Here is a 19632-nt window from a genome sequence, read left to right on the forward strand (position 1 = left end):
AGGCGAAGCTCTCGATTTACCGGTCAATCTACGTTCCTACTCTCACCTAAGGTCATGAGCGAAAGGACAAGATCCCGGATACAGGCGGCCGAAATGAGCTTTCTCTGCAGGGTGGCTGGGCGATCCCTTAGAGATAGGGTGAGAAGCTCGGTCACCCGGGAGGAGCTCAGAGTAGAGCCGCTGCTCCTCCACAACGAGAGGGGTCAGCTGAGGTGGCTTGGGCATCTGTTTCGGATGCCTCCGGAACGCCTTCCTGGTGATGAAAAGGACTGAACTTTCATTGTTTTCAGGCAGGTACCAAGCAAAAGTAGCATGAAGCCAGCCAGTCCAAGTTAATATTAAACAAAAGGGGATCGGGTTGGGAATAACCAATATAACCAGTATATATGTTCCAGTGTCGCACAACATTGAATATGTTACAACAAAAGCTAGCAAGCTTACTAGCTGTGGGGTCATTTAGATAACGAGTTTTCACCAATCCTCTTACATCCAGCTGCTGCAATGTACCCAGCTGTTTAAAAGGAGCTATTGTAAAGAAAACATGCTGACGGCAGGCAGATTTATTCATTCATTTTAAGTTTATACTTCAACATTTTAACTTCATAAAGCAATTAATTAGTGTCGCAAAGAGTTTGAGTGGAATACCGTGTAGAAATGGTTAATGTTGTAAATGCATGTTGCAGCTGGAAACAGCTGATTTTTAATGGAATATCTCCATTGGTTTACAGAGGCCCATTATCAGCAACCATCAGTCCTCCTGTTCCAATGACACGTTTTGTTTGACAAACCAAGTTAATTATTAAAAAGGTGAATTGATCAATACCAAAAGCCTTTTGGAGTTATGTTAGCACAGCTGAAAACTGTTGTGCTGATTACAGAAGCAATAGAACTGCCCTTCTTTAGACTAGTTGAGTATATGGAGCATCACAAATTCTGGGTTCGATTACAGGCTCAAAATGGCCAGGAACAAAGAACTTTCTTGTAAAACCCAGTCTATTTCTGTTCTGAGAAATGGCAGCTATTTCATGTGAGAAATTGCCAAGAAACTGAAGATCTCATACAACTCTGTGTACAATGCCCTTCACAGTACAACGCAAACTGGCTCTAACCAGAATAGAAAGAGGAGTGGGAGGCCCCAGTGCACAGCTGAGCAAGAGGACAAATATATTAGAGTATCTACTTTGAGAAACAGACTGGAAAGAGGAAGAATGGAACAAAGTGTTTGGGGACACACAAATCCTTGTTTGAGGTGTGCAGGATCACAAAGAAGAACATTCGTCAGACGCAGACCAAGTAAAAAGATGCAGTAGGAGTGCTTGATAATAATAATAATAATACATTTTATTATTATAAACACTCAAGGACATCTTACATAGTAATGATAGCATTTAACCATACAGGAAAAAACTACAACCTGGTATCTGTTGTAGTACACTGGTCTGTAACAAACAAATTACAAAATTAAATAAAAATGAAACTACAGGTTAAAAGCTTTGTGGGAAAGTTGTCTTTAGTAATTTTTTAGTAACTAACTGTCTGCATGTCGCATGTGTGGCAGAAGCACGTTCCAGAGCCTAGGTGCCGAGCAGATAAAAGCCCTCGCATCCAGAGTTGATAGGTGGAAAGGGGGAGTGATAAGAAGTGGTAGACCACGCCAACACACTGAGAGAGGGGTGGTCGAGTGATGAAGCATGTAGTGCTAATAAATCGCCTATCATCTATTGCATCACTCACCACAGAGTTCCAAATGGTCTCTGGAAGCAACATCAGCACACGAACTGAGAGTGAGGAGCTTCACGAAATGGGTATCAGTGAACCAGATGTATGCAAGCCTCACATCAACATTCGCAATGCCAAGCAGGAGTGGTGTATAGCACGCCACCACAGGACTCAGGAAAAGTGGAAACGTTCTCTGGAGTGGTGAATCACACTCCACTGTCTGGCAGTCTGATGGATGAATCTGGGTGTGGTGGATGCCAGGACAACACTACCTACTGGAATGTATAGTGCTTACTCTAGCTTGGTGGAGGAGGTGCTATGTTTCAAGGTCTGGGCTAGGCTCCTTAGTTCCAGTGAAGAGTCATATTAATGCTACTAGATGCAAATACATTTTAATCAATTGGGTGCTTCCGATTATGTGGGAACAGTTTGGGGAAGGCCCTTTAATGTTCTAGCATGACTGTACCCCTGTGCAAACGGCGGGGTCCATAAAGACGTGTGTGGAGGAACTTGAGTGGCCTCCACAGAGCCCTGACCTCAACCCCACTGAACACCTTTGGGATGAATTGGGACGGCGATTGCGAACCAGGCCTTCTCATCCAATATCAGTATGTGACCTCACAAATTCTCTTTTGGCTGAATGGGCACAAATGCCCATAGAGACACCCCAAAATCTTGTGGAAAGCGTTCCCAGAAGAGTGACGGCTGTTATAGCTGCAGAAGGTGGCCAACTCCATATTAATGCCCATGGTTTTGGAATGGGATGTCCAACAAGCTCATATAGGTGTGATCAGGTTTCCATATACTTTTTGTCCAATTAGTGTATATTCCCTTGACTTTATTGTCAAAGGAATGTACACTATGTGCACTATATATACACTATATACACAAATTACTGTCACTTCCCGGTGACAGTAATTACCAAACTGAGGCAATTTGAATGGTACTGACATGTACCATTGACTGATACTTGCTGGCGCTAGATAGATTATTCATTTTCTAACATTAGTCTGTTTGTACAGTTGGCAAATGTTGAGCTGAACTGTTTATGAATGCTCGGGAGCAGTATGAGCATCCAGGTAACCTCTTACCGCCCTGCATTGCAATGTAACAACTTGGGCTACAGATGTACAAAGGTATTTCATCAGTTGTACATTAGAAAATATTAAAACCTTTAAAAAAATATATTTAATATATTTTCATTATTTTCAAATTGTTCAGAGTCGTAAATTGTACCACTGAAGGGTGCTCTATGTATTACCAGTGGTACGCGTACCTCAGTTTGAGAACCACTGGATCAAAAATTTTGAGAGAGTACAATATAGAAAATCTCCACAAAATTGTAAAAGAACATATCTGCACAGTTCTGTGGCTTCTAATAAAGGAAGATGTAAAATAAGGAGAAAAATCATCCTTCCACACACATCCAACGCTGATCTTTGACTTGATTGGCTAATAGAAGCATGGCTTCTGGCTGATGATTCAGATGTGACTTGTCGTGGTGACCTCTTATTTCCCTCTCTGCAGAATTAGCTACGTCAGCCTCCAATGTCGACTGTAAATGCTTCACATCCTAAACTACGCAAGAGGTACAATTACGAACATCACATCTTGAAAACTTGCATTATGAATATTGCCTTAGCTACCATGTCAGTGAAAGCTTATAATTAAAGAGACGTTTTAAGCCTGATGGAAGGAGTCATGACTACGGCCACATGCATATCAATGAGGAAAGGAATTGTTATTAACTTAACCATAGGAGGTAGCATGACAATGTGACAATGAATGATCCTAGAGTAGGAGTTGACAAAACAGCACAAAGAGATCTCGGACAAGGCTACAATAGAGGTGGATGTGATCAGTAAACACCAGCAACAATCAATCTTCATGACTCTTAACCAACTAAAATCACTTTGTGTCCTTATGAAACACTAGAAAAGCCTGCAACACAACATCATCCATACCAACAAGAAAATTAACTAGGCCTAATATACAGCCTACAGAAAAAGATGTTACTTTTAACATGTAACACAACATTCAATTTAAACATAATGATTGGGTGACAAACTTTAATTCACATTGGTAAGATAAATCTTCTAAGCACTGATGTTTCTCATCTTGGACATTGCTGTGTCTTTTTCTTCAATATACTTTGCATAAGGCTAATCTTGGTATAGGCTTTATTAGTAACAAAAATAATTGTGGTTCTACATTACAATAGGAGATCTTCAGCTTATTACTGAAAACTTTCCTATTGGGTATATTTTGCCCATGTGTGTTGAGTTTGCATTTGCCAGAACTGCAAAAATGAATGGCAATCAATTGAATGCATGGAAAACATATTTCTTCTAAGCAATTTTTCCTCACTTCAGCTATGTATGCAATTATCACTAATCAAATATTTCTTGTGATGTTATGTTGGCTTTTTGAGAGAGGGCACTCTGTGTGCAAAAAGGAAAAGATCTCAAGTTGTCGACACGACAAATTATCCAACTGTTTCTGTGGTCAGCTCGGCACTGTACAGCTTCAAGTAGGGAAGAGATCAGGCTATGCCAAAGCTGACATGAAGCTGACATCCATAATAAAACATATTTTAACAAAATATGATAAACACACATTCTGAATTTTTATCCAAATCCAATCCAACTGTTAATATTCATTATTAAGTATAACAATATGTGCATTCAGTTGTCATAGTACAGGTCTATGATGGCTGGAAATTCATTTTTTTAGGTGTTTTGCCAAATGCCAAAACTTTTACATGTGACAAAGATTAATTTACAGACATTTAGGGCTATTACAGGATTTGAGTTATTTTTGGTAGCGATTAAAATAATGTTTTTTTTACCATGCACATTTACATTTTGCTTACATTTTGATGCATTTTAAATATAAAAAAGTAGCATTATTAATCCAAACATTGCTGATAAAACAGTAAAAACATGATGGGATAATAACAATGGAATTTGCCTTTGGCTGTCGACAAACTGCTCAACTTTACTATGTGATAACAATAGAGCAGAACTGATGAAAAGGAAACCGTTTCTACATTAAAACATTTCCAGTTCCTCCTTAAAGGTTGTGAACTGATTGATTACATTTCTTCTAGTCTTTTTGAGTTCCTAACCACCTGAATTATGCAGTCTGCATACACTTCAAACAGACAGAACCTACCTCACCAGACACACAACAATATAATTCTTCACTGCACCCAAACCAAAACATATTTAATGCATCCAGTTATGTATAGAGCCATGTCATCATGGAATGCTTTTCCACTGGAGACTACTCGTGTGTAGAAAGCAAAGAGCTAGCTAATCTTTAGTTAAAATATTAAAAAAACATATTATATCACAGCGCCTCTCCTCCTTCTAAAGCTTTGATTTAATACTGTGTAAATCTTAGTTTTCACTCATCTAATGACCATTAGGATGCAGAACATGTTGCCTGATGATTCAAATCCAAATTGTCCACTATATATTTCAGTCAGAGACTCATCAGATTGAGGTGGCAAGTAATAGTTAGAGCATCTGACCCATAAACGAAAGGTTGCTAGATCAAATATCCAAGTCTATAAGGGGAACAATCTGCCAAACGTCTAAATACAGATGATGGCTGGATGTGTTAAAGGGGATGTTCAGTATGTTGTAAAGTTTGTCATGTGTTTTGTTTTTATTGTCAAATCGGTTTCTGACTTCACAAAATTTGGCCTCTAACTTGTTTTGTTGTACTTGAAAAAGGGAAGCTTACACTAAATTCAAGATAAATGTAAATTATTTTGAATTTGAGGCCACATTTTGTGAAATTTTAACAAGGAACCATATGTTCAATGCAGCTTGTAATCCACATAGGTTTGTATATGTGCCCTGTTTCTTGGGTTGAAGAATCAAATCTCTATTTTGGGATTTGATTCCTATGATCCTGAATAATGAAGGATGAGGAAATAGTTAACACATTTGTACATGTTTGGTTATTGGGATTCAACATATGCAGGTTGAAATTAAGACATTTGTCAAAACAAAAACCAGAAAGATCATAGCTTCTATGATCAGAATAGCGTGGAGAAAAACAAGAACGGAGAATACAGGTTGTATGTAAGGAGATGATAGAAGTTGCCAGCTCATGGCTTGTGTATCTTCTGCAGTTCTAATGAGAGAAAGATAAGAGAGACAGAGGACATCAATTTCGACTTTCAGAGAATTGTGACTGAAAGCAGGAAGTAACCATGGCACTAAGCCACTTCCTTCCCAGGATGCTCCTCCTCTTTGGAAACACAGCTTTCACCAAAGCGCCATCATAATTCCAGTTGATAAACTCTCTCTTAACATCAAATCCATAGATCCAATATAAGTGGTAATGTTTTTGATTTATGTTGATTCTAGTATTTATTACTAATGAAAAGACTTGTTTTTCTCTTGAAACCATGACCTTTCTTTAACTAGTCCTAATATACATTTGCCAGCTTGTGTTGTGTTACCACTTGTGGATGATGGACTCACTATTATTCGCTGCTCTAGTCATCATACAACTACATCACCACCTTGTTGTACCATATGCTACCTCTGACCTCCCGAACAGTGTTAAATCTATGACCCTTGAACCTTACTCTCAGAGTACTCTCAGAGGTTTCTTTATGACCCGTTAACGGATTTCAGATGTTCCCTCTCCTACCGCCCCGCAGCCTAACGCACACACACACCTACACGCACACACACACACACACACACGCACATACACAGTGGCTTCCCTAATTGGTCTATTAAGCGGGTCGGGGGTGGGACCCGTTGATCTGTATGGCTAACGCGTATGTCAATTGAATGCGACTACAACCGCTCCCCCTCGGCTTTTTTTCCTTCCTCTGCTGTGAACATTCTACATGAGACTGGCAACACAGTAGTCAGTGCGAGCTATTAACGTGGTTTTGGATGAGCGCCGAAACCGTTCACACATGTATGACAGGATGTAGCATGAGAAAAGCGAAGAAAAGCGGTTGATAGTTTGCGATGTGACAGAAAGCCTGAGGTGTAGCCTAGATATGACTGTGACCAGAGCAAGGACAGAAACAGAAGCCGACAGTAGCTGCATTATCCACTGCAGGTTATGATGACAGCACCGCGGCCGGCGCTTCAAACCTGAAGTACCGCTCTAATCAAGGTTGCATGCGCTTTTTTTTAATGCAACACTGGATTTTTACACACTAACTCAACTCAGTTTAACAGAAGCTACATTTGAACATCACAAAGAAGCACTGAAAGAAAGAGGACAGAATGGCGAGCCAAAACGACTGCTGTGTGAAGGTCTCTTTAAGGTAAGTCCCATTGAAAGATTTCTGCCGACCTTTGCAGAACGCTTTGTGTCTGTCTCTGTCAGTTGCTGGGCAATTAATTATTTCCCTCACATGCGCGTCCTAGAAGACATATTTGGATTTACTTTGCTCGCCATATGCAGACTATAGGCTATGCTAGTTGTTTTATTATCAGTTTTTGAGAATGTGCCTTGCTATAGCATATGGGGGTTGTTCTTAGTCTACTGTACACAGAGCCGATAAGCAAAGCATGTGTGAGAATTGGTTAGACGTTCAGGGAGTAGTTCAGTGGATGTACGAACAATATGAAACGGCATGCCTTAATTGTCTTGTAGCGTATCTGCCGTCATGTGAGTGCAGTCTCCTTGTAAGTGCGTGTGTCTGTGTGCGTGCGTGCGTGCGGTAACCTAGTCTTGACAGCTAGCCGGTTCTGCCCTCTGGCAAGACAGTGGTGTGTCGGTCCATTGTCTAACAGTCTACTGCTTCACTGGGGGGAATCAAGTCAATGAAAATGGGACAGTCGCTCTTTTTGAAGTCAACCGTGATATGGAAGGCCCCATTTCCCCCAGGCTGTGGCCCATGTGTGACTGGTAGGGCAATAGTGGAAGCCTCACAGCCAACTCTGTGTTTCAAATACCACCCGATGCCCTATAGTGCAATTTAATTGACATGGGCTAACAGGCAAAGAATAGACTGCAGTTAGGAACATGTCAGTCAGCCTGTCAGCTTCTTTGTGCTTTGTCTCAATGTAAAAAAAAAAAAGAGGAAGGGTTTTAACCTACATTTTGTTTATGCGTTTCAAAAAGAGTGAAAAGAGGAAAAAGCGCTGCCAGTTGTTCAAGCTGGCAGTGCTGTTGTAGGGTGGGGCTAGTCTGTCTTGATTTATTGCTCTGACCGCTGAGGTAATGGTATGTGAAGATGAGTGAAGGTTTACAGGTATCAGTGTGTAGGTCAGAGACGTCTCTGACATTGACGCCACATTGTAGGAGTGTGTGACGACCTGTCAACAAAGCTGCAGGAAGAGAAGAGGCAGTCCCTCTGAGGTCAGATGTCTCTGTTAGGCACAGTGGCATTATGCAACACATTATTTTGTAACAGTGTAAGTACAGATTATGGAATGAGTATTACTTACCCTGTACCAGGTACTGTAAGTACAATCAGTGGAACAATGCTTATTAATGTAACAAACATGGAATAATCAGAAAGTTATGTTATGTACATATGGAGTTGTAACCATCTTAAAAGGCTTTATTGGTGGAAGAGAGACGTTGGGGAAGTTAGAGGAGAGTGTTGTAGTGGTGGGTATAAGGAATACACAGGGGATGGAGTACTGGGTTCACATGTCGAGCACAGCAGGTGAACACAGGACGATCAGGCAAAGGCACAGGCTGGAATAAGGCGGTAAACGGAATCCAGAGGCCTATACTACAAAGCAGGATTTGGGGTTCGCAAGCTAACTTCAGGTTGAACCCAGGGTTGTCAGTGTCACGACCGTGGTTCCCTTGTTGCCGGTGGTAACTTGTGCTGCATCGCCATGGTAACTTATGCTGCACACCGGTAGTTTTATGTATGCTGTGGGTGATGCGGGGAACCTAAGCAACAACATGGTCTGCCGTGCAATTCGCAGGGTGTTTCTTGTTCTAACAGAGCTACTTGATAAATGTGTTGTTCCCAGGCCACTTGCCCACGCAGTCTATTGAAGAGGGCTTTTATGAAACAGCAGGTGGACAATAACTTATGTTGACTACTTCATCTATAAATAATGTAGACACTATGAGGTTTACTGTTGTATGTTAAATGAGGCATAATCCTTTCATAGGGTTCCCAGAGTGATCGGTGCCATACACTAAACCCATATTCTGATTACAGCATCGCTGGACGAGACTTGCTTTGTACTATAGGCCTCCAGTTAGACAGGCATAAAATGGTCAATACACAAGGTCTTTAACAGACGGGATAATCCAAACAGGCGTAAAAATTTTGTCAAGAAACAAACAATACCTCCCGACCAGGTGGAGAGAGTGACTGGGTTAAATGGCTATGCCAGGGAGGGAGAGAGAGAACATTTAATCAGAATTCAGGTGATTGCCAGCTGATGAGTGAGTTGTGTTCAGGGGATTGGGAGAGCGAGGTGCGTTCAGGGGATTGGGAGAGCGAGGTGCGTTCAGGGGATTGGGAGAGCGAGGTGCGTTCAGGGGATTGGGAGAGCGAGGTGCGTTCAGGGGATTGGGAGAGCGAGGTGCGTTCAGGGGATTGGGAGAGCGAGGTGCGTTCACCAGCTTTGTGGTTAGATTGAGGACGTGAGCTGGAGGCAGACCTTACAGTGGGCCAGATTCCACCCCCAGAGACAGCAGCTTAGACCACTGGAACACCCTATGCCATGACAACTGGTGTCTTACCTGTGATGACGCAATAATTATCTTCTGCTTCTTCATTGGCTGCTTCTTGTTTGTGTATGTTTACTCCGTTCCTAATGGGTGGTATCGAAAGCAGCATTAATAGCGACAGGAACTAGCGACATGAAGTTTTGTGACACGTAAAAACAAACACATGGGTCAACACAACTTCCTCTGGAACTAGGGATGCATTTGGAACACCACCTTATTCTCTACATGGTGCACTACATTGACATGACCTCTATGGGCCCTGGTTCAAAGTACTGCACTCCAAAATGAGCAGGGGGGCCTCTAGTCGTCATCCTAAGATTGATGGTCTTCTTAACAACCGGAGAGCTAATTCCTGGGAACGCCACAGACTGATAAGCTAAATGGTTAGCGAGTAATTGTTCCCACATTTTGTCGGAATTTACTCCTGTTGCAGGGGGACCGAGACTGGGAAGGTGTAAGGAAAACCTCTGGGTTGACCAGATACTATGTGAGTGTGAGCTGACGAAGGCATTGGTAGCCAAAATCAAGTCACTCATGACTGAGTCCCAGAGGTTAGACCCTATAACCCTCCTCCTCTCACTGTGTTGGCTGATGGAGAAGCCATTCATTTCCTGCCTGGAAAGCCTTTGCTAAACAACATTCGGGCAATATTCAGATAACCGATATCTGAAATGTCGATATCCTGTGACACGCTGACCGAGAATCTTACATTCAAACAGCGGGATCCTACATTTTGACATTTGTTACTTTAGGCTTGGTATAAGGAATGTTTGTGTTTTTAGTTATGAACCCATTTGTTTAATGTGTCTGTGATAGAGACAGTATTTGTGAATTTTCCTGCATTTTGTGTTCATGCTCATTTGTGAATCAGTGCTTTTGGGTGTGCGAGCTGGGCCTTCGCCCTGAATCCTGGGCTGCCTGAAAACATATATCCCTGGGCCCCCTCACTTATACACAACATTGATATAATTAAAATCAGCCCTGAAAAGCCAAGGGCCTGTGAATCATGTTTGTCCCAGGGTTAGCTACTGCCATGTGTTCAAACATCCCCGTCATGCCCTGAATCTGTTTAATCCGCCGGGCTTCTATGCCCTCCTTTTCCTGTCCTCTCCTCTCTTTTCCTGTCCTCTCCTCTCATCTCCATCACCATCTCCCTGCCTCCATCCGTCCCCAGCGTTTCAGCCCTGCCCAGAGAATGGTCTGATGCGAAGGTGTGGAGTCAACAGCCATGCTGGTTATAAATAGACACAACTAAGACACACGAGTGTCTGATGACTGCATTGATCCTGTGGCTGTTGGATAAAACAGCCCTTCCCAGATGGCCCTGTTTTGTGCGCTACCCTAGGGCTCTGGTCAGAAGTGCTCGAAATAGGGAATAGGAATTCCATTTTGGGCCGCAGACCGGGAGGTTATCAGACAAGCAGCCAGCCACCCCCTAGGGCCGCTTTTCAACTACACTTCCCACAATGCCCCCAGGGAGCTGATAGAAAGATAAAGCTGGTCCCATGGTATAGATGAGACTGAAAATAGGTTGTTATTATTAATACCTCATTATGATGAATAGGCTATTATGGACAGGAAGGGGGGTTTGCTGAACTCGAGGAGGGGGGATCCTGGTCGGTTATTCACTGCATTAGTTCTATGTGGCTTCCATTTTAGCATCATTCTGTGATGAGACGGATACTGTTGTGAAATAATCTTCCAACCGTTCCTGACTGAGACGGCCTGATTTCAGACTGTCCTGCCAATGACATGAGGAAAGCCAGGGGGTCTAGAACATACTGGAAAAACAAGCATTTTAAATAGGAGTTATAAAGGGTTTGTTTCGGTTGTTGGACTTTGTGTGTGGACAGGACATTGTGTGTGTGGGGGGGGGGGGGGGGGGGGGGGGTCGTCGCGTCTGTTTCCTGTTGACACTGTGTGAACTGATCACTGGGTTGACAGACTCTCTAGGGGGTCTGCTTCACAGGACTGTCTTTGGTGGGAACTAGCCTCTGGTCGTCATGTTGGTTTTTGTGTGTTTTTATAAAGGTGGCTTCAGAGCCTATATAGCTCTTGTGTACCTCTAATGGTTAGCTCCTGTTGAGGGCTGTGTCTGAAACAGATTCCTACTGCAGACTATAAAGGTAAAGCTGGGTTGAGTCTAACATGATTGGATCAGTGAAAGTAAAAGTTCAATGACAGCTTTCAGAAAAGGAAATTGGGGAGGAGCATAATAAAATGCTGTTGCTAATGTAACCAATTGCAGCGTTTCCAGGAATGATAGCAAGTAGAAGTGTTACCAAGTTTCATGACAGGACACCTGATCTACCTGAAGCATAACAGGTCTGTCTTCCAAAGCAGACTCAGGCCTGTTTCTTCTCAACTCCAGTTCTAACAACCATCACAGCGAGTAAAGTGTGCAGTGCTAAACTGGACAGTTTCAGAGGATAAAGCTCAAGGCCGTCAACAAAGCGCCTAGCCGTTCGTGAAGACCAGTTAAGGTAATCAAAGAACATCAAAATACTGTAAATACCTCTATACATTCAGCACACAAACAGTTAGCACTGTATTTGCAAGTCCTCTGCCAATTGGTACATAGTGATCAGAGGTGTGTGACTCATCTACCTTGATTAAGTTTAGGTAATTACTGATCAATAACCACTGATTTGGCTGGAGTGGTAAAAGCTATTTGTGAAACCTGGCTTTGATGTACAGATCTAACTCAAATCTGTCGGCTCTAATAGTGAGCAATTGAACCAAGAAGTGATTGACTAGTGTGATGGTAATTCCATCGATAGGAACTCTCCTACATTCCCTTTCTCATCTAAACATGGGGACTCAGTACCTTTAACTAGTAACCCATTTATACATGTATAAGACCAAGTGTACATCACTTCAAGAATTTCCATAACAATCGATCTACAAATGGTCTACCAGATTGAGGAGGCCACTGAATCTGTTGTTGGATCAGGGATTATCCTCCACTCCTGATAAGGGCAAAATGTTTAAGATTGCACTCAAAAAAGGGATCCCTTGCAATTATCCGAAGTGCACTCATAGTCCCAAAATATAGCGCTTAACAGGAGTGGACAGATTACGTTAGATTTATGGCAAAACTGAAGTTCTAAGAGAGCGTTCTACTTTCAGGGGTCTTACAGAAGTTAGTTAGGTGGCCTGTTTGCTGCCTGTCTTGTTTCATAACAGCGGGTTGGTTGCATGACGTAGGCAAAGTGAAGGCATGACAGGCTTTGCCTGGGTGCGTGCACACACACACACACACACACACACACACACACACACACACACAGACACTGTGCATTAACTGTTTGTCATCTGGACAAGAGGGACTGCTAAATTACGAAATTGTCAAATGAAGACACAGAAACACCCCCACACACGCAAATTAGCATGTGACTGAACAGAACATAAAATCATAAGAGATTTGGTTTGCAACAAATCAGATGAATATGGGAATGTGTCAATGTTTGACTTAGTTGTATTTTGTGCAGGATTTACTGTATTAATCTGTGCATAGCCTGCTCAATGATTAAGGATGAATATGCAAATTCAGGCAATGATGTCGTTATTGTGTGGATCAGTGTCTGTATATGTGTGTGTGTGTGTGTATTTTTTCTTTGTGTGATGGGTTGTTGTTAATGAACTCTTTTCCTTGGGTTCATCAGTCCTTCCAGACAGTGTTTCTCTTGCAGAACAACTTCCTGTCAGGCCGCGCGGGCCTCCCTCACACTTCCTGTTCTCTTTCTGTTTCTGAAGCTGCTGAGCAACTGATTTTGTGTCTAATGCAGGGGACTCTTTCCCTTAAATAGTGTGCTGCTGTTGTCTTGTGCAAGTCATTTGCATGTCCACAGGTTTCAAAGAATGTCAGTTAGCTTATTTGCATCCCGTTGATATCAGGTTTCTCAGGCAAATGTTACTTACGTTTTTCTTTTCTCCGAAAGCCTTTCAAGTTAACCAAAATATGTGTTCACACCTGCCTTTGCAGTTGATTCAGAATCACCATTATTCTTATGTGAACTGACACAGAAGCTAACCATGGTTTGTGGAACAAAGCACCTCTCCTTAAATAGAAATATGTCCCTGTCCGAGATGTTCACAAGTATAGCCTCCTTATGAGGGCCCAGGAGAGGTGCTTCCGTTGTGTGTAGGCCAGGTACATTTTGATTACCTATCAATGTGTCTGATTGTTAGTGTCGGGTGTCACCAGGCTGTATTGAAGCGTGTGGAGCTCAGGCATTGTTCAGACGGGAGAATAATATCTGTTGGCTCAGCACAAAGCCCTGCAGGTAGTTTGAGAAACTGCGTGTGTGTGTGTATGGGAGGGGGGTTTAACTGGCTTAACTGCGGTCCCTCTGCCCTGAAGAGGAGAGAAGGGCCTGGTCAGATTGGTCAGAGAATGAGAGAGGGCAGGGAGGTCTGTTTAACTGGCTCAACTAAAGCCATACCCTGCTGCCCTCCTGTCTGGCACATGCCCAGAAGAGAGAGAAAGCCCAGGAGGGAGAGAGAGAGCCCAGGAGGGAGAGAGAGAGAGCCCAGGAGGGAGGGAGAGAGAGAGCCCAGGAGGGAGGGAGAGAGAGCGAGCCCAGGAGGGAGGGAGAGAGAGCGAGCCCAGGAGGGAGGGAGAGAGAGAGAGCCCAGGAGGGAGGGAGAGAGAGAGAGAGAGCCCAGGAGGGAGGGAGAGAGAGAGAGAGAGCCCAGGAGGGAGGGAGAGAGAGAGAGAGAGCCCAGGAGGGAGAGAGAGAGAGAGAGAGAGAGAGCCCAGGAGGGAGGGAGAGAGAGAGAGAGCCCAGGAGGGAGGGAGAGAGAGAGAGAGCCCAGGAGGGAGAGAGAGAGAGCCCAGGAGGGAGGGAGAGAGAGCCCAGGAGGGAGAGAGAGAGAGCCCAGGAGGGAGGGAGAGAGAGAGAGCCCAGGAGGGAGAGAGAGAGAGAGAGCCCAGGAGGGAGGGAGAGAGAGCCCAGGAGGGAGAGAGAGAGAGCCCAGGAGGGAGAGAGAGAGAGCCCAGGAGGGAGGGAGAGAGAGCGAGCCCAGGAGGGAGGGAGAGAGAGAGAGCCCAGGAGGGAGGGAGAGAGAGAGAGCCCAGGAGGGAGGGAGAGAGAGAGAGCCCAGGAGGGAGGGAGAGAGAGAGAGCCCAGGAGGGAGGGAGAGAGAGAGAGAGCCCAGGAGGGAGGGAGAGAGAGAGAGCCCAGGAGGGAGAGAGAGAGAGAGAGAGCCCAGGAGGGAGGGAGAGAGAGAGAGAGCCCAGGAGGGAGAGAGAGAGAGAGAGAGCCCAGGAGGGAGAGAGAGAGAGAGAGAGCCCAGGAGGGAGAGAGAGAGAGAGAGCCCAGGAGGGAGAGAGAGAGAGAGAGAGAGCCCAGGAGAGAGAGAGAGAGAGAGAGAGAGAGCCCAGGAGAGAGAGAGAGAGAGAGAGAGCCCAGGAGAGAGAGAGAGAGAGCCCAGGAGAGAGAGAGAGAGAGAGAGAGAGAGCCCAGGAGAGAGAGAGAGAGAGAGAGAGAGAGAGCCCAGGAGAGAGAGAGAGAGAGAGAGCCCAGGAGAGAGAGAGAGAGAGAGAGCCCAGGAGAGAGAGAGAGAGAGAGAGAGAGAGCCCAGGAGAGAGAGAGAGAGAGCCCAGGAGAGAGAGAGAGAGAGCCCAGGAGAGAGAGAGAGAGAGAGAGAGAGCCCAGGAGAGAGAGAGAGAGAGAGAGAGAGAGCCCAGGAGAGAGAGAGAGAGAGAGAGAGCCCAGGAGAGAGAGAGAGAGCCCAGGAGAGAGAGAGAGAGAGAGAGAGCGATGGAGCTCGAGGAGAGGTGAGGGACAGGTGGGGCGAGCAAGGCAAGTCAAAGAACGAGGACCCGTTGAAGCCCTCTTTGTTTCACTGCTGTCCATTTTACGTTTGCAGCGCCAGTAAAGCCCATTCGAATTGGAAATGAATGTAAAGGTCGGGTGGAGTTGGAAAGGGGAAAGTGGGAGGAGGGTTGAGATACTTGGGTGAGCGCTGTGTGACAGGGAGCTGTGGAGGGAGGGAGTCCATTGATGATGTCCTCCTTTGTGTAACGGTCTCTTGGTTGCGAGTGCCTGTGAGGAAGAAAGGAGTGGTTGTCACCGAGATTAAAAGGAGAGGGAAGTAGGATGGGGGAGAGAGAAAGGAGGAAGTGTCCTCTCTCCTTGTCAAAAGGGCCAGTGTGGAAAGTAAACATTAGCCCTCGTTGTTTTTCCGGCGCGTGCGTGTGCGTATGCGTGCGTGTGCGTGCGTCTGTTTGTACTGGGTGTAATTTTGAGGGGCACAGCTGCACCCAATCTCTAATTGTTCCACACTGAGGACCTAAGCAGGAAGGGAGAATCCGAATCTTCATTCTGTCTAGGTAATTTTGCATGAAATCAGAAGGTGACTTGGTGTAATGGTACTGCTAGTTGTAGACAACAGAGACGGGGAAAGGGAGGTCTGGAGAGAGAGAGAGCACTGCCTCCCGAGGCCTCAGGTGCAGCGTGGTGTCTAGAGCCACAGAAGAGTCAGCAACCTGATTGTCTTTCCAGATGATTCTGTCGTGTCCTTCAGTCTGTCTGCTCAACATTGTGTCTGCCTGTCGTCTTCACAGGACAGGCTAGAATTGTCATGAATGGCCTTCCTTCTGTCAATAACATTCAAGCGTTTGACTTGTTTGTCTCTCCCCCCCCCATCTACTGTATCTGTCTTTCTGTCTCTCAGTCTAAAACACACACATACGCGCGCACACACACACACACACACACACCACGTACACTGTGTGTATGCCGGATCCTTTCCACTCCCCTGAACCCCTCCCCCAACTCAACCCTGCCACAGACAGGCCAACACCCCTGTTCTCCCTCCCCTCCCCCACTTCTTTCTGTTAAACTTTAGTCTAGCAGCAGTCTGACAGTCTCATTGAATGACTGGAGACTATAACATAATGTGTGTGTTACGACACGAGGCCAGCTGGACAATAAGCACCTCCTGTACTAAGTAGCTTAATGGTTGTTGGAGCCTGTGGATGTGTGTGTCTGTGGATGTGTGTGTGTCTGTGTATTTTGTCTGTGTTTGTTTGCACGTGTCTCAGGAAACATGGAGCTATTTCATGTGATGGCGCGTGTGTGAGGGATTTGTGTTTTCAGTTTTTCTGGGCTGTTAGAGATATCGCATGTAAAAAGATTGCGAGACGTGTCATATGACAAAGCTTTAAAAACACTAATTTCAACAGAAAACACTGCCTGCTCACATCAGTATTATACGCCCAGGCTTAAACCCCATCAGTACTGGACGCCCAGGCTTAAACCCCATCAGTACTGGACGCCCAGGCTTAAACCCCATCAGTACTGTACGCCCAGACTTAAACCCCATCAGTACTGGACGCCCAGGCTTAAACCCCATCAGTACTGTACGCCCAGACTTAAACCCCATCAGTACTGTACGCCCAGGCTTAAACCCCATCAGTACTGTACGCCCAGGCTTAAACCCAGCATCATATCACCTATAGCAGCATCGGTCCTAGTAGCCAATATATCAATGTTTTCATGATGTTTCATGACTGACACACACACACACACAGGTTTTAAGCTGAGGGGGCTGTTTTGGAAGCGCGTCCGCTAACAGCTTCCGACAGACCGGGGGAGAGGGTATGTAGCTACACAACAGGGAAGCTAGGCCGGCGCTTCCCATAGCCCCCTGGGGAAACAGACAGACCGAATTTAAACCACCCAGGGTCACTTAAGGCTAGACATGTGCAAATGTGTGTGTCTTTGTGTCTGTGTTGGTGTGTGTTTTAAGCTGAAAGGCTGTTATGCAGCGTGTGTGTGTGTGTGTGTGTGTGTGAAGCCAGGTCAGGCAGAGTGAAGGCTGTGTGTTGCGTGTGTGTGTGACTGATCTCACAGCTGGTCTTTTAGGCGGTTAAGTGTGATTGTGTTTGCGGGGGGTTACAGCGATGAGATGTTCTTAGCCAGCCGGGCCTCCAGCCGTGTGTGTGTGCACAGGATGTATGGAAGCCAGTCAGAGGACAATGGGAAGGTAAAGATGCCAGTCAAAATGGGCCTGTTTCAGAACCGCTAACGTTAACGGATTCCACAGTGTTGGAGGCTAACACTCCGTTTTAACTGCTTAGTGGCGTTCCTTTGAGCGGACTGTTCACTGGCCTTTATTCTGGGTAATATCGCACCTGTCTTAGGTATATGTTTTGGTTAAAAGCACAGTCATATGTATATTGGGTAGGCCAGACTGCAGTTCTGGCTGTGACCTTGAGAGGATCCCAGGATAGGCAGAATCTAATCCTAGTTGTTGGGACTTTGTCTCGTTGTGTGTGTGGATAATTTACATTTAGGGAAATGCATAGGTTATAGCCGTTTTGCGAGTGTATAACCATACAGCATTTCTAAATTGATTGTGAATGCGATTCCTCTATATCTGTTGGCTTATTCCAGTTTTTCAGTCAGAAAGGGTGTGCATTTCCTTGCATTGTTTGTCTCCAGGGCTGCTTGTGTTGTCTATACACACATTGTGTCAGCTTGTTTTGTACACACACACAGACATGCAGACAAACTATCATACTCTCCCACCTCATTCAGTCAATTCTCACCAGAACAATAGTGATTATCAATTCACCACATGATCCTTCTCCATGCAAATCAATGTTTACCTTTCGTGTAAATAACTGGCTGCAAATCAATCCCTCGTAGACCAAACTAGATGAAATCCCAAATGACGCCCTATTCCCTACTGAGTGCACAACATGTATGGCTCCCTGGGTGGAAGTAGTGCACCACATAGCGAGTAGGGTGTCATTTGGGATGCAGGATGGACTCAGACAGTCTCCCTGGGTTGTCTGATGAGTGAAAGGACTGTTCATTTAATATTCCCCTCTGTCTCTCTCTCCCTGTCCTCTTTCTATGCTATCGCTCTCTCTTTTTCTCTTATTCACTCTCTCCCTGTCTCTGTCACCCTCCCGGTCTCCCTCTCTCTCCCTGTCTCTGTCACCCTCCCGGTCTCCCTCTCTCTCCCTGTCTTTGTCACCCTCCCGGTTTACCTCTCTCTCCCTGTCTTTGTCACCCTCCCGGTCTACCTCTCTCTCCCTGTCTCTGTCACCCTCCCGGTCTCCCTCTCTCTCCCTGTCTCTGTCACCCTCCCGGTCTCCCTCTCTCTCCCTGTCTCTGTCACCCTCCCGGTCTCCCTCTCTCTCCCTGTCTCTGTCACCCTCCCGGTCTCCCTCTCTCTCCCTGTCTCTGTCACCCTCCCGGTCTCCCTCTCTCTCCCTGTCTCTGTCACCCTCCCGGTCTCCCTCTCTCTCCCTGTCTCTGTCACCCTCCCGGTTTCCCTCTCTCTCCCTGTCTCTGTCACCCTCCCCGTCTCCCTCTCTCTCCCTGTCTCTGTCACCCTCCCGGTCTCCCTGTCTCTGTCACCCTCCCGGTCTCCCTCTCTCTCCCTGTCTTTGTCACCCTCCCGGTTTACCTCTCTCTCCCTGTCTTTGTCACCCTCCCGGTCTACCTCTCTCTCCCTGTCTCTGTCACCCTCCCGGTCTCCCTCTCTCTCCCTGTCTCTGTCACCCTCCCGGTCTCCCTCTCTCTCCCTGTCTCTGTCACCCTCCCGGTCTCCCTCTCTCTCCCTGTCTCTGTCACCCTCCCGGTCTCCCTCTCTCTCCCTGTCTCTGTCACCCTCCCGGTCTCCCTCTCTCTCCCTGTCTCTGTCACCCTCCCGGTCTCCCTCTCTCTCCCTGTCTCTGTCACCCTCCCCGTCTCCCTCTCTCTCCCTATCTTTGTCACCCTCCCGGTCTTCCTCTCTCTCCATTTCTCATTAGAGCAATAGAGCGATGAGACTGGGGGGACATGTGTATATGTATGTGTGTGTGTGTGTGTGTGTGTGTGTGTGTGTGTGTGTGTGAGAGATTGTCTGTCTGCCTGCTTGTGTGTGTGTGTGTGTGTGTGTAGGTGTTTGAGGATTGACCTAGAATCCTGTCTGAATGTCCTGATGTGGAATGATTTGGCCTGTTCCCTTAATACCATAATATCATAAACGCTCTAGGGCCATTCAGAATAAACAAATAGGTCAACAGTTGACGCTTGTCCATTACACTTCAGTTATGACGGTGCGATCTTGTTGCACATCCAGCTCTGTCCTGTCCCCTCCTCTATGAACAATTTCCTGTCGTAATATGATGCTACTGCTTTAACAGGGTTAGAGTGAAGATGGACAAAGCCGTGAACAGAGTCACCGGCTTCTATACGATGTGATGACTTGGGCATC

The 19632-nt window shown here is 45.6% G+C and overlaps 1 protein-coding gene across 11 annotated transcripts in view; it reads left to right on the forward strand.

The window, feature by feature from the left end:
* Window positions 1–6566: 6566 nt before the first annotated feature.
* Window positions 6567–19632, forward strand: part of kif21b (kinesin family member 21B) — a 63881-nt gene continuing 50815 nt past the window's right edge. For all 11 annotated transcript variants that reach the window (XR_002198078.2, XR_002198081.2, XR_002198082.2 and 8 more), the window contains exon 1: window positions 6567–7027. Coding sequence is in view for 5 of the 11 variants with exons in the window: in XM_020055639.2 (XP_019911198.2) it covers window positions 6987–7027 (41 nt within the window). In the remaining 6 variants the exon portion in view is untranslated. The remainder of the gene's footprint in view (window positions 7028–19632) is intronic.

This window comes from Esox lucius, chromosome 17, assembly GCF_011004845.1.
Source record: "Esox lucius isolate fEsoLuc1 chromosome 17, fEsoLuc1.pri, whole genome shotgun sequence".
Classification (NCBI taxonomy): Eukaryota; Metazoa; Chordata; class Actinopteri; order Esociformes; family Esocidae; genus Esox; species Esox lucius.